This window comes from Chamaea fasciata, unplaced genomic scaffold, assembly GCF_029207755.1.
Source record: "Chamaea fasciata isolate MVZ Bird 193981 ecotype frontalis unplaced genomic scaffold, bChaFas1.0.hap1 SCAF_23, whole genome shotgun sequence".
Lineage (NCBI taxonomy): Eukaryota > Metazoa > Chordata > Aves > Passeriformes > Sylviidae > Chamaea > Chamaea fasciata.
This window is the reverse complement of record NW_027094108.1, coordinates 6861417-6876393: the sequence shown is the minus strand read 5'-3', so window position 1 is coordinate 6876393 and position 14977 is coordinate 6861417. Positions and strand designations below refer to the sequence as shown.

Below are 14977 nucleotides of genomic sequence, written 5' to 3'. Positions count from 1 at the left end.
AACCCGGCTGGGACACCCCGGGGGATGCCGGGAAATGGAGTCCGCGCCCCCAAACCCGGCTTGGGACACCCCGGGGGATGCCGGGAAATGGAGTCCGCGCCCCCAAACCCGGCTGGGACACCCCGGGGGATGCCGGGAAATGGAGTCCGCGCCCCCAAACCCGGCTTGGGACACCCCGGGGGATGCCGGGAAATGGAGTCCGCGCCCCCAAACCCGGCTGGGACACCCCGGGGGATGCCGGGAATTGGAGTCCGCACCCCCAAACCGGAATTTCTGCGAGGTTTGAATTATTCAGGCCAAGAATCATGAATTCATCAGCAAAGCTGAAGCGGTTCCTTTCTCTCAGCCCCAGGAGCTGCTCCAAACATCCCAAACTGGAGAAAGCTGGAGGTAAAAATATCACGAAAAAGAGGAAGATTCACCCCTAAAAAATTCCATTTTCTTAGGACTGGGAATAAAAGTCAGGAATGTAAACCAGAGCCCCATAGGGGTGGGAAGAGAACACCTCACCCCTGGTGGAATTGGGACATCAAGGTAAAAACATGAGAGAGAAGAAGAATCACCCCTAGAAAATCCCATTTTTCTGAGGATTTGGAGCGAAAATCAGGAACACCAGTGAGGATCCCACGGGGTGGGACAGGACACCTCGTACCTGGTGGATCTGGCCCCGGGGTTTTGCCCCATCCTGCACTCCGGGAGCTCCAAATCCCGTTTGGGGATTTGGTATCCCAAAAAAAGCTTCTCCACCATTCCCTGTTCCCAGGCAATCCCAGGATTTCCAGAGCCTCCCAGCTCCTCCCAGCCCCCAGAGGTTTGGGATGGTAAAACATTCCAGGAAGGGAATTAATGACTAATAAATGATTAATAAAGGATGGAGCCCGAGCTGTTCTTTACAGCCTTTATTGCAGGTACACAGGTAACCCCGGCACAGGTGTGAAGGTCACTCCAGGGTCACTCCAGGGTCACTCCAGGGTCACTCAGCCCTCACGCAGCCGCTGCCTTCTGCTTGTAGGTGGCCATCATCTTCTTGATCTCGGCGATGGCTTTGCCGGGGTTCAGCCCCTGCGGGAGGGGCCGGTCAGCGCCTCCGGGGGCCGCAGCACCTCCCCTCCCTCCCTCCTCCCTCCTTCCTCCTCATCCCAGCCGTAGTGAACTCCCAAACCTGCTGCTCTTCCACCCTTTTCCCCCTAAAACCGGGAATTCAGCTGATATTCCCCTTCCTTTCAAAGCCTGGGAGGTCACAGGATGGATTACAACCGTAATGAACTCCCAAATCTGTTGCTATTCCACCAGGTTTTTTCCCCCAAAGACAGAATTCAGCCGAGTCTGTCCTTTTTAAAAGCTGGGAGGCCACAGGACGGATCCAGGCAGGAGTAAACTCACAATTGTGCTGCTACTTCACCTCTTTTCCCCTAAAACCCGGAACTGAGCTGATACTGTGCTTCCTTTAAAAGCTGGGGGGAGGTCACAGGGCAATCCAAGTGACAGTGAACTCCCAAATCTGCTGGTACCCCGCTTTTTTATCCCCACTGGAGCTGGGATTCAGCTGATATTGTCCTTCCTTTCTGTGCAGGACAGATTTAAGTCACAGCAAACGCACAAATGTGTTGCTGCTCATGAAAATACTTGTTAAGGAGCTGCTCAACACCTCTTTTTCCCTAAAAACCCGAGTCCAGCCTGGCATGAATCCTCCTTCCCAGCCCAGGGAGGCTCAGGACACCTGGGGGAGCCCCGACTCCAGCCAGGCTGGGAATTCCAGAGGGTCTGAGTGCAGCTCTGCCCCATTCCAGCCTCAGTTTCCCCGGGAAGAGCGGCCCAGCCCGGAGCAGGACGCGGAGCTGGAGCTCCCCTCCCGCCCCTGGAGCCAAACTCTCCCTTGGGAGCCGGCCTTTGATCGGGATCAAAGGGAGATAAAGGGCGGAATTCCAGGTTTTTATGGGTGTTTGGATTTCCAGAGGCAGCCTGACCCCAGGGAGGTGGGATAACAAAGGCTGTGGGCTGAGTCCTGCCAGGGGGCAGCTGCTCACTCCAATCCCAATGCTGCCCCAGCTCCCAGGAGCCAGGCTGGGGAGAGGCACAGCCACATCTGGGAAGTTCCCTCAGTTCTCCCCAGGAACGACTCGGAAGTTCCCTGGAGCACTCCTGGCAGGGCCCTGCTCCCACATCCTGCGGTCACAGGGATCCCCAGGGCCACGGCTGAGGAGGAAAAGCTGAGCCCAACAGCAGCTCTGCTGCGAGCTCCGGGTGTCCCCAGGCTCAGCAGAACGGGGAAGATTGGGGAAAACTGGGACCTAAAGGGGTCTTTTCCTATGGAAACCACCAGGAATTCCAGAAAGACATGGAAAAGGGATGGGGAGACCTCGCTGTGACCCTACTGCAGCTCAAGGGGGCCTGTGAAAAGGACGGATGGGGACAGGCAGTGACAGGGTAAGGGGACACGGTTTGAACTGACAGAGGGGAGGTCTGGGTGGGATAAATCCCTCCCTGAGCATGGGAAAGACCTGGAATGGAATTCCCAGAGCAGCTGTGGCTGCTCCAGCCCTGGAGGTGCCCAAGGCCAGGCTGGAGCACTCTGGGATACTGGGAGGTGTCCCTGCCCATGGAATCAGGTGACCTTTGAGGTCCCTTCCAATGCAAATCATTCCAGGATTCCACGTGCTGGTTTAGGTGGGATACTGGGACAAATCCCTCTCTGTGAGGGTGGAGAAGCCCTGGAATGGATTTCCAAAAGAGGCTGTGGCTGCCCCTGGATCCCTGGCAGTGCCCAGGCCTGGCTGGAGCAGCCCGGCTCAGTGCCACGTGTTGGTGCCATGGCAGGGGTGTCACTGCCACCCTGACCCGTGGACCCTCCACGCCAGGCTGTGGCAGTGCCAGCGCGACCCACGGCGCCCTCCCCGCCACCCGCCGCGCCCGGGGCCGTACCTTGGGGCAGGTGCGGGTGCAGTTCATGATGGTGTGGCAGCGGTAGAGCGAGAAGGGGTCCTGCAGCTGCGCCAGCCGCTCCTCGGTGAAGTCATCGCGCGAGTCGATCATCCAGCGGTACGCCTGGCCACGGCCGGGGACACAAACACCGCTGCCACCAGCCGCAGACCCCGGGCCCACCGCAAGGCCGGGCCAGGCCGGGTGACACCGATCCCTCGGGGTTTCAGCTTTTGTATTTCTCAAATCCTGCGCTGCTTTAGTGCCTGACCCTAAACTGCACACAGTGTGCCAGCTGCTGTTCTCAACTTTGGGCACACAAAATCATCCCTCCCCGGGCCTGAAACTCAGGGACACCCGACAGCCTCAGGCCCCACAAAGTGAAAATAAAAAGTGAATCCTGGGGGGGAGCAAACTGGGGGTAAATGACTTCATTACCTGAGGCTGTAACTGGAGGATGAACCCCCGATACGGAAATGAACTAAATTTATAATTGTCTGAAAAGCTGGTGACCATGGTCCACCTCGGGTGCAGCCTCGGAGGTTTCTGACCGCCCGAGGTCTATCTCTGGAAGGCCTTTAACAAACGCCCGCTTTGGTTCTGCCAACCTCGGCCGGCCTCCGCCCTAGGCGGGCGCTCCAAGGCATCAACACCGGCCAGGTGACACCGGCCAGGTGACAAAGGCTCCGTCCTCACCTGCATGAGCACGGCAGGGCCCAGGTACTTGTCCCCGTTCCACCAGTAGCTGGGACAGCTGGTGCTGCAGCAGGCACACAGGATGCACTCGTAGAGCCCGTCCTGTGAGGGGAGGGGACACGGCAGGCTGTCACCGCAGGGCTGGTGACACAGGGGGTCCCCCCTGTCCCCACCGAGCAGCTCCGAGCCCCCCAGGTGAGGCAGAGCTGCTGTGGGGCAGCCGTTCCTGAGGGGAACAATCTCAACCCTCCCAGACCAGGGCCAGGACCCCACGGTCCTGGTGGCCCCCACGGTCCTGGTGGCCCCCACGGTCCTGGTGGCCCCCATGGTCCTGGTGGCCCCCACGGTCCTGGTGGCCCCCACGGTCCTGGTGGCCCCCATGGTCCCGGTGGCCCCCATGGTCCTGGTGGCCCCCATGGTCCTGGTGGCCCCCACGGTCCTGGTGGCCCCCATGGTCCTGGTGGCCCCCACGGTCCTGGTGGCCCCCACGGCCCTGGTGGCCCCCACGGCCCTGGTGGCCCCCATGGTCCTGGTGACCCCCATGGTCCTGGTGGCCCCCACGGTCCTGGTGGCCCCCATGGTCCTGGTGGCCCCCACGGTCCTGGTGACCCCCATGGTCCCGGTGGCCCCCATGGTCCTGGTGGCCCCCATGGTCCTGGTGGCCCCCATGGTCCTGGTGGCCCCCATGGTCCCGGTGGCCCCCATGGTCCTGGTGGCCCCCTTCCAGCTCAGGGTATTATTCCACAGTTCCAGCACCCACACAGTGAACCAGGACCTGGGACAGCTGGGGAAGGGCACAGCCTGGAGAGGAAGGGGAAGCTGCTGGGTTCTCCTGCCCCCCTGCCTCCTCCCCAGCCCGTCCCCGCCAGGACAGGCACGGATTTGTCCCCAGTTAACAACCCCAGGGCTGCTCAGCAGGGAAGGGGGAGGGGGCTCATTCCTGCTGGGATAAGGAGCCGATTCCTCATCCCAGGCAGGAAACTGAGGAGCTCAGGGGTCCCCTGAGCCTCCTTGTGGCCCATCAACTTCCCCCAGGCACAGAGCCCAACCTGGCTTAATTCACATTCCTCCAAGTTGTTTTGGAATCAAAACTTGACTTCAGGAAGATTCCTAGCGACAGAATTCCAGGCAGCTCCAAACAAGCCTTTGGGAAGAGCTGCCAGCACCAAGGGAAGAGTTCCCTCTCCCCACTCCAAACCCGATTTCTAACCGCATCACTCCAAACTATGGAGGATTTAAAGGAATTTTTCAGCCAAATCCAAGTTTGTCCTGCACACGGGCTGATCCCAAAGGGAGAGGAATTCCAGCAAAGGGATCAAGAGCCGGTTTTCCGGGTGTGGTTTTTGGGTTTCCCTGTTCCCACCTGGCTGAGGAAGGGGCTCCAGTGCTCACACAGGGCAATGGTGCAGGAGAACAAACGGCTGCCTCTGGATAGAGATCCCTGCAGCCTGTCCAGCCCTGGGGCTGCTCAGCTCTCACACCCGGGGCTATTATGGGATGTCAGCTTGGCTGCGGACACCAAGGGGACACTTCCAGTGTTTCCCCGAATCCCCTTTGCTCAGCCTCCCTTCCTGCTGCTCACATTCACCTCTCCCTCAGCACCATGGAGATTTGGTGCCTCCACAGCGGAGCAGGGACAGGCTGAGCTTGGGATCATGGAATGATGGATACATCCCGGCAGCTCAGAGGAAAAACCCCTCCTGATCTGCTGCTAATCCCTGCGGCAGCCATGGAAATCCACCCCAAAACCTGGCCCTGCTATCAGCCTTCTAAAGAGCTGTTCCTCATCCACCCTCAAAACAAAATCCCCTCACAATCCCTCCTGCTCAAGACACACCCCCCAAATCTTGCACTTTGGCTTTTCCCAGGAGCTTTCCAGGCTGCAAAACCCCAGTGAGCTGGGAGCACAGCACAGCCAGGCCCCTCCCCACTGGGAGACTGCAGCTGGAACCCGCAGAGCGCTCCCACCAGCAGGAATTTCACAGGGGGCAATGGGATTGGAGCCCCCCTGGCTAGCCCAGGTCCCAGCCCTGAGCCAGCGGCCTTGGGGCCGTGTCCCATATTTGGGGATTGTGTCCCACATTCTGGGATCGGGATCGCAGTGGGAGTGGGAATGGGAATGGGAAGGTGCGGAGCGCTCAGGTTTGAGCCCGGGCTGCCCTGGGAGGGGTGTCACCACGGGAAATGACAGTGACCAGTTTCTGGCGGTCCTCTATGGACTGCAGGTACTGCTCCTTGCCCTCCTTGGACTCGTCCTTCTTCTTCAGGTAGGGCTGGATGGATTTGTACTGGGCGTAGAAGTTGCTCAGGTCCTGGGGCAGGAAAACACGGGATCCAGTTATGGGGCTAAGGAGATTCAGGGAATGTCCCCTCCCCACCCCTGCTGCCCAAGCTGTGGGGCCCTGACCCTTCCCTACAGGCCCAGCCCCAGGGGCAGAGCCTCTTCCCAATATCCCGCCTAAATCCCCTCCTGGCACAGTTTCACTCCAAATTTCCACCTCAAAACCCGAGCAGGAGGTGGCATTCCCTCCCCAAACCTGCCACATTCCAGGCCAGGACACATTTGTCACTGGGACCCACCCAAGGGACACGTGAGCCCTGACCTTGGTGGCACCTGCCACGCCCCGGTCCCCACCCCTGGGTGTCCCCTGGGTGCTGCCAGGGGCTGCACTCACCGGAACCAGGTCCTTCACCACGTACATGTGGGGCAGGGGGTAGATTTTGGTGACTTTGTTGAGGTCACTGTCGATTTTTTTGATGCAGGCCAGGGTGTTGCCCCCGGCGATGTTCATGGCGCAGGAGCCGCAGATCCCTGAGGGGGAAAAGCAGAGCAAAGTGTGGGATTCCCCCTTCAGGCCCCAAAAACGGCCCTGGGCTGTCCTGGGGAAACTCTACTCTACTCTTCCCAATCCACCAGGGTGCTCACTCATCCCAGGAAACCTCCTGGAAAGGCTCTTCCCAACCCTCTGGAGGCCTCACCCATCCCAAAAAATCCCTCCTTGTTCTATCAGTGTCCTCACCTGTCCCGGAAAACCTTTTCCCAACCTGCCAGGGTGCCAAAAAACCCCCTCCCACTCCACCGGGGCCTTCCCCCATCCCCCAAAACCCCAAACGAGAAAACCACCAGAATTCGCCACCAGGGCCAAACGTTTTTGAACTTCAGCAAGGATCAACCACGGGAGCTGCTTCCATCACCACCGAAACACGCTGTCCACGGGGAAGCTCCTTCCCCAGCAGAAAATGAGGTGGCCTGGGCACCTCATCGGCTTTTGGGTGATTTGGGGAGGGGAGGACATCCAGGTCTGCTCCTGGCTTTGGAGCACGAGGTGGCAGCCAAGAGAGGCATCAAATAAATAACAGAAATAAAAATATACAACAAAAGCTGAGATTGAAACGTGGGAAACTGCTGCAGCTTCCTCAGCCAGGGAATCCCACGTCTGGCAGGGATGGAAGGGACCTCTGGGAATCAGCCAGTCCAACCCTGCAGCGGGTGACACTGGAATGTGTCCAGGGGGGTTTGGGACTCTCCAGAGAGGGAGAGCTGGGACCTCCCTGGGTACTGTCCAGTCTTTTTGGCCCCTAAAAATCCCACTTCAGCCTGGTTTTGTGCTTCCTTTCTGTGCTGGAAGGCCACAGGACGGATCCAAGCTGTAGCAAACCCACAAATAGGTTGCTCCTCACAGAAACAGTTGTCAGAGGAGGTGCTCAGAACCCCCTTTTCCCCTAAAACCTGGAATCCAGGCTGATACTGTTCTTCCTTCCAAACCCTCGGAGGTGACAGGATGGATCCAAGTGACAGCAAACTCACAAAACCCTCACAAACCTCACTCTACCCTTCTTCCTTCTAAAAGCTGGAGCTGCAGTTCCACTCCAGGGAAAGAACTTTTTCCAAATGTTCAGCTGGAATGTTGGTGTTTTAATTTGTGGCAGCCGCTCCTTGTCCTGTCTCTGGGCACCACTGGGAAGAGTCTTGGGACCATCCCCTGCCATCTGCTGGAAATATCTGTGAGGATTGGCAGGATGCCCCCTCACCTCTGGAATGAACAGGCCCAGCTCCCACAGCCTCTCCTCACTAAAGGGGAATTAAACCACCCAAATCATCCCCAAAATTCAGGAAGATAACCCCGTTTCCTCCAGGCAGGAGCTCGTCCCCTCGTGCCCCTTCCCGGGGCGCCAACTGCCCTCCCAAAGGTGAGAGGAGGGACAGCAGGGGCACAAAAATAGCCCGACAAAGGGGTGAAATGCCACCTCTGCCAGTGTCCCAGCCCCCTGGCACAGCCACGAGGTTATTCCTCCCACTGCAGAAAGGCTCCCAAGTATTTTCCAGGCAGCCGGGGAGGGCAGCCGGGCTGCAGAGCCGGGAGCACGCGCCTGCAGCAGGAATGCGGCATCGGGGGGTGCCACACAAGGGGCAGGACGGAACCAGCCCGGCCTGAAAACCCGTCTTGTCCAGGGAAGATATTCAGGGCAATGAATTCCAGCTCAGGAAGAGATCTGGCTGTCTGGGAGCCCCACTCTGGGTGGAATTCCTGCCCTGCTGCGCAGATTCCAGAGGAAACGGTGCCTCGGGAGTGCTGCTTTCCATTCCCATCCCAGACAGAACAGCTCCGGGCACCACCTGCCCCGAGACTGCCCCTGCCTGCAGACCCACCTCGTTAATCCACAGTCACTCCAGCCAGGAATGCAATCCCACAGCTCAGCAGCCCAGCACAACCCTAATCCAGAGTCATTCCAGCCAGGAATGCAATCCCACAGCTCAGCAGCCCAGCATGACCCGTGACTCAGGAGTTTTTCCCAGGGGAAGTCTGAGTGCAGACCCAGACCAGATCTGGGAGCGGCCACAACCCCAAACCACCGGTGTGCCCTTTTCCTCAATGCAGCCCTGCCCTTGGCCAAAGGGCCAAGGAGAAGATTCCTGGAGCTGTTCCTCGAAGTCCCGAGTGCTCTCCCAGTTCCAGCCAGTCTGATTTCCAGAGCAGGATTGGCACAGCCCCTGCTGCTCGCTCCCATTGCACCCTTGCCCTCCTGGAATCTCTCCCTGGCTTTCCCCACGCACTGGGAGGCAGCAGATGAGCCAGACTGGGAGAGAAACTGGAACAACTGGGAGCTGTGGAAGGAGTTACTGGCGCTGGCAGCTCAGAAGTGTGTCATTACACCCCGTGAGCTCTGCTCCCCGGCTCCCTCGGGTGTTTTATCCCCACGGGGGGGAGGGGAGGGGGCTCTGAGCTCTCTGGGGGTCTCACAACCAGCACACGCAGCATCCCAGGCGGGAATGTCCCGTCCTTACCCTCCCTGCAGGACCTGCGGAAGGTCAGCGTGGAGTCCATCTCGTTCTTGATCTTGATCAGGGCATCGAGCACCATGGGCCCACACCTGCGGCACAGATCCCAAGTCACCGACCCTGCCGAGGCCCACACTCAGGCTCTGAGCTCTGCACACACCCTCAGCAGCACCAGAGGGGTTTCCACCAGCTCCCATTCATTCCGTGTCCAGCCCAGGGAGCCAGCGGGGATCTGGGATCAGCCTCTCTTGTGCTGGCCACGGCGGGTTCAGCCAGCTCCAACCGCAGTGACCTGCGCTGGCCCCTGGCCCCGCCGGGGTCAGGCTGTGACAGCCCTGCCTGTCCCCGTGACTCAGCAGGGACACGGGACAAACACTCCAGGACAATTTCCGTCGTTTTACACCCAGGGCACCACCCAGGGATGATTCACTGGGGCAAAGCCACCCCAAAACCGGAGCTGTCACTCCTGTGGGTTTTGAGTAGGGGCTGGGTGGGAGTGGGAGCTCCAGGGAAGGGTTTGGGGTGGATTCCTCTGGAGGAGCTCAGGGAAGGGTTTGGGGTGGATTCCTCTGGAGGAGATCAGGGAAGGGTTTGGGCTGGATTCCTCTGGAGGAGCTCAGGGAAGGGTTTGGGGTGGATTCCTTTGGAGGAGCTCAGGGAAGGGTTTGGGGTGGATTCCTCTGGAGGAGCTCAGGGAAGGGTTTGGGGTGGATTCCTCTGGAGGAGATCAGGGAAGGGTTTGGGCTGGATTCCTCTGGAGGAGATCAGGGAAGGGTTTGGGGTGGATTCCTCTGGAGGAGCTCAGAGAAGGGTTTGGGGTGGGTTCCTTTGGAGGAAATCAGGGAAGGGTTTGGGCTGGATTCCTCTGGAGGAGATCAGGGAAGGGTTTGGGCTGGATTCCTCTGGAGGAGATCAGGGAAGGGTTTGGGCTGGATTCCTCTGGAGGAGATCAGGGAAGGGTTTGGGGTGGATTCCTCTGGAGGAGCTCAGAGAAGGGTTTGGGGTGGGTTCCTTTGGAGGAAATCAGGGAAGGGTTTGGGGTGGATTCCTCTGGAGGAGCTCAGAGAAGGGTTTGGGGTGGGTTCCTTTGGAGGAAATCAGGGAAGGGTTTGGGCTGGATTCCTCTGGAGGAGATCAGGGAAGGGTTTGGGCTGGATTCCTCTGGAGGAGCTCAGGGAAGGGTTTGGGGTGGGTTCCTCTGGAGGAGATCAGGGAAGGGTTTGGGCTGGATTCCTCTGGAGGAGATCAGGGAAGGGTTTGGGGTGGGTTCCTCTGGAGGAGCTCAGAGAAGGGTTTGGGGTGGGTTCCTCTGGAGGAGATCAGGGAAGGGTTTGGGGTGGATTCCTCTGGAGGAGCTCAGGGAAGGGTTTGGGGTGGGTTCCTCTGGAGGAGCTCAGGGAAGGGTTTGGGCTGGATTCCTCTGGAGGAGCTCAGGGAAGGGTTTGGGGTAGGTTCCTCTGGAGGAGATCAGGGAAGGGTTTGGGGTGGATTCCTCTGGAGGAGCTCAGGGAAGGGTTTGGGCTGGATTCCTCTGGAGGAGCTCAGGGAAATCCAGGCACAGCATTCACGGGATGGTTTCTGAGCCCCTTCCCAGGATCTCAGGGAAGCTGGAGCTATTTTGGGATACCACAGTCAGGTGTGGATAAACCATGGGAAGAGCAGATAAAGCTCCCACCTTCTCTCCCCGAGAATCGTGAGCTGCACATGGAATTCCCCTCTGGAATACACAATCCCGGAACGCAGAGTTGGAGGGACCTTCCTATCCCATCCCCAGGGGCAGGGACACCTTCCTCTATCCCAGGTGGCTCCAAGCCCCATCCAGCCTGGCCTAGGACACTTCCAGGGATGTGGCAGCCACAGCTTCTCTGGGAATTCTGTGCCAGCCTCATAGGGAAGAATTCCACCGCACAATGTCCCATCTAAACCTGTCCCTGGGGAGAATTTCTTCCCAGTGTCCTACCCAAGCCTCTCCTCTTTGAGCTCAAACCCCGTCCCCTGCCACTGTTCCTGACACCTGCCAGGCCAGCACCTGGCCATGGGAAAAGCTGCTCTCCCTCTTCTTTAGCAGCCCCCAAACTTCCCACATGAACCAAGTTTATGAAAGCCACCAGCAGGGACACGGACAGCCCCCCAAATGTCACAGCACTGTCACCTTTCCCTGCTGGGACAGTAGCACTGTCAGAGGTCAGACAGGGCAAAGCAGCCCCACAGGAGCTGGGGAAAACCGGCTTTAACCCGGGATAACACCCACGGTGGCCGTGCCCACAACAAGCTGCTCTGCGCCAGAGGTGAGCAGCCTCTGCCCGCATTCCCTGGAGCTGGGATTGCTCCCCAGCCCCATTCCCAAGGGATACCCACTTGTTCAGGTCCACCTCATAGGTCTGCATGCGGGGTTTGTCCCCGGGCTTGTCGGGGTCCCATCTGTAGATGGCGAATTTCTTCAGCCGCGGCGTCGGCGCTGCTGCTGTCTGCACCTCCCGGAGCACCTGGATCCGGGGAAAAACAGGCTCAGATCCCACCCTGGATCCAGGGAAAAACAGGCTCAGATCCTGGGAAAAACAGGCTCAGATCCCACCCTGGATCCAGGGAAAAACAGCCTCAGAACCCGGGAAAAACAGGCTCAGATCCCACCCTGGATCTGAGGAAAAACAGGCTCAGATCCCACCATGGATCCGGGGAAAAACAGGCTCAGATCCCACCCTGGATGTGAGGAAAACCAAGCTCAGATCCCATCGGGAGGATCCAGAGCGGTGGGCACGCGTGCACACATTAAGAACCACATGAAGCGCACACACACGTATCTGCAGACACACACACCCCCTAACCACACCCACAGGTACACAGGACGCTCAGATCTGGCGATGCGCGCGTACGCCCGTGCGCACTGCACGCTCTGTGTATTCCTGTTATTAGCATACTGTATGCAGTCACCCGTTACACATCGCATTACATGTAACACATTGTATGCCCTATATTCTTATATACAAAAACGGGTATATAGATATACGTGCACAAAGAGGTATACGTGTGTATCCGTAAGTGTCCATTGCTTACTGTGTGATGCATTTATTAATTATATCTTTATAAATTACATGCGTGTGTTTATAAATTATATGTATTTGTATATTACACTGTCTTTATAAGTGTATAATTACATGTTTATATATTTATAAATAAATAATATATTTATTTGTATATTGTCTCTAAAAGTATACTCCATGTGTCTATACATTCTGTATATTCTATATATATGATATGTATTTATACAGTGTATATTACATAAATCACATCATATTTGTATGTATTTATATATACACATACATATGTATATGTGAGTACAAAATGCATTTTATATGCGACGAATTTATATGTTGTATGTATGTGTTTATAAACACATATATAAAATATATATGCATAAGCATCATATATGTGTGTATACATGCGTGCCCACTGTTTATTGTGTATTTTATTTATAAATTCCATGCGTGTGTTTATCAATCACACGTGTGCATTTGTATGTTATTTACGTGTGTTTATCAATCACATGTGCGCTGTTGTATTTTATTTATAAATTCTATGCGTTTATCAATCACATGTGTGCATTTGTATGTTATTTATGTGTGTTTATCAATCACACGTGCGCATTTGTATCTTCTATTGACTGTCACTATACTGATATAATCACGTGTTTATTTCCATACTGCATTTTCAATTACAGCCACTGCATTTATAGATTTGATATATTTGATATGTTCTAGGTATTCAATATACACTACATGTATTTGTACAGTGTGTATTACATATATAGAACATGTTGTATTTCTGTATTTATATATATATATATGTGGGTACACAATGCATTTTACAAGGGATGAATTTAGACATATTCTATGGATGTGTCTATAAATTATATGGATGTGTTTGTATATTCTATTGACTGTCACTATAATGATACAATCCCATTTATTTATATAGTGCATTTTAAACTGTATTCTATTGATGCATTTGATATATTCTACGTATTTTATATATCCTATATGTAGACATTTATATATTTTTATATTTATACACATGTATATATTTTTATATAATAGATCTATATATCTTACATTGCACACAAAACACATCACATTTGTATGTATTTATATACATACACACACATATATAATGTATACAATACACCTTATATGGGATGAATTTATACACTCCATGCATGTGTTTATAAATTACACATCTTTATGTGTGCGTTTGTAAATCGTATGTATTTGTATGTGTCATTACAATAGTTTAATCATATTTTACGTCTATATATCTTTATGCATGCATTTTAGATAGAAATAAAAATATCTATACATCTATATATTGATATGTCTATATATAATGTCAGAAGATATATGTATATACACATCATATGTATGTATTTATAGTTATATTTATAGAGAAATATAAAACAAAAAAAGACAAATATATGAATTTATACAAATATTTGGATATTTATATAAATATATATAGATAAAAAGATATGTATTTCAATACAAATGGAAATATTTTATATAGAGAGATCCTGGCGCTCCTGCTGCCCGGAGCAAGACCGATATTCCCGAAATTCTGACCCCCAGCTGCTCCTGGATCCATCAAACCCAGCAGCTCCCCCTGCCCCAGTTATCCCCAAGTGCCCGGGCACATCCTGCCGCTCTTCCCGGGATCATCCCACACCTTTGTTCCCACTGCTCTTCCCAACCTCCTGCAGTGTCCCCACTGCTCTTCCCAACCTCCTCCTGGTGTGTTCCCACTGCTCTTCCCGACCTCCTGGAGTGTTCCCACTGCTCTTCCCGACCTCCTGGAATCTTCCCACTGCTCTTCCCCATCTTTTCCAGGGCTCCACTTCCCTTCCCTGCTCCCCTCTCTCAGGATCATCCCACATCTTGCTCCCACTGCTCTTCCTGACCTTTTCCTGAACCACCCCCCAAATTTCCTGTCATCCTTTTTCTCCCCCAAAACCCTTCCCAGACCCTTCCAGCTGCTCCCTGCCCCCAGCCCCTCCTCAGCACTGTCCCCTTCCCGGCCATTCTTCCCATATTTCACCTCATCCTGGATCTCTCCTGCCTCCTCCCTCATCCCCTTCTCCCCTCCCTATTCCCTCACAGACCCCACAGACCCTCAGCCGCCGACCCTATTCCCTCCCAAACCCCACAGACCCTCAGCCGCCGACCCCATTCCCCCACAGACCCCACAGACCCCCTGCCGCCGACCCTATTCCTTCACAAACCCCACAGACCCTCAGCCGCCGACCCCATTCCCCCACAGACCCCACAGACCCTCAGCCGCCGACCCTATTCCCTCCCAAACCCCACAGACCCTCAGCCGCCGACCCCATTCCCCCACAGACCCCTGCCGCCGACCCCATTCCCTCGCAGCCCACCCCATTTTCCCACCCACTCTTCCCAGATTTTGCCGCTCCCCAGTCCCCCTCCAGGCCCCCTCCCACCGCAATTCCCGCCCAGCCCTTCCAGACCCCACCGGCCTCTCCAGACCCCTCCCCACGGCTCCTTCCCCTCCCCTTCTCCCACCCACTCTTCCCACCTTTTCCTCCGCTCCCTCCCGCCCCCAGCGCCCTCTCCGCCCTCTCTCCAGCCCACCCACAGTTCCCGCACAGCCCCGTTCCCTGTCCCACACTCCAGTTCCAGCTTCCTCCCCACAGCTCCCCCTCCCCCTCGGCTCACCCCCTTTCTCTCCCACCGCCATCCCGGACCCCTGCAGCCCCCGGCCGCCTCTGCCACGCCTCCCCTCCCTCCCTTCCCAACCCTCGCGGCCGCCCCGGGCCCTCACCGCCCGCGGCCCGGCCCGCAGGAGCCGCGCGGGGACTCCGCGCCTCAAGGAGACTCCGACCGCGGCCGCCGCCATCTTCGCGCTGCGAACTTCCGCCCGCCCCGGAAGCGCCCCCGTCGCCGCCATGTTGTACGCTGACGGGAAGGTGGGTCCGCCATTTTAGGTGTGGCGGCGCCCTCAGGAAAGGCGCCATGTTGGGTGTGGCGCGCCCTGTGGGACACGACGGGGTGGCGGGGGCAGGACGCCTAAATC

The 14977-nt window shown here is 56.0% G+C and overlaps 2 protein-coding genes across 2 annotated transcripts; both read right to left on the bottom strand.

Annotated features, from left to right (window-relative positions):
- Positions 1–884: 884 nt before the first annotated feature.
- On the bottom strand, positions 885–14813 carry SDHB (succinate dehydrogenase complex iron sulfur subunit B). The gene is made up of 8 exons (XM_066203148.1): positions 14726–14813; positions 11255–11382; positions 8903–8988; positions 6291–6427; positions 5811–5927; positions 3616–3717; positions 2923–3045; positions 885–1062 (listed from the first exon to the last, which is right to left on the bottom strand). Exons 1-8 carry the CDS (start codon positions 14798–14800, stop codon positions 985–987), a joined length of 846 nt encoding a protein of 281 aa, XP_066059245.1. The 5' UTR covers positions 14801–14813; the 3' UTR covers positions 885–984.
- Positions 3726–4830, bottom strand: LOC136300591 (EMI domain-containing protein 1-like; the record flags this gene model as incomplete). The annotated part of the gene is made up of 2 exons (XM_066203090.1): positions 4826–4830; positions 3726–4335 (listed from the first exon to the last, which is right to left on the bottom strand). Coding segments are annotated over exons 1-2 (615 nt in total), but the record flags the coding sequence as incomplete, so codon positions are not given.
- Positions 14814–14977: the final 164 nt, after the last annotated feature.

What these genes read in the sequence shown, in the direction of transcription:
- SDHB (XM_066203148.1), bottom strand. Translation starts at nt 14,800, where the DNA reads ATGGCGGCGGCCGCGGTCGGAGTCTCCTTGAGGCGCGGAGTCCCCGCG. An exon ending in TATGAGGTGGACCTGAACAA is followed by an intron (nt 8,989 to 11,254) that starts GTGGGTATCCCT and finishes TCTGTGCCGCAG; the next exon opens with GTGTGGGCCCATGGTGCTCG. An exon ending in TAGAGGACCGCCAGAAACTG is followed by an intron (nt 3,718 to 5,810) that starts GTCACTGTCATT and finishes CTCCCCTCACAG; the next exon opens with GACGGGCTCTACGAGTGCAT.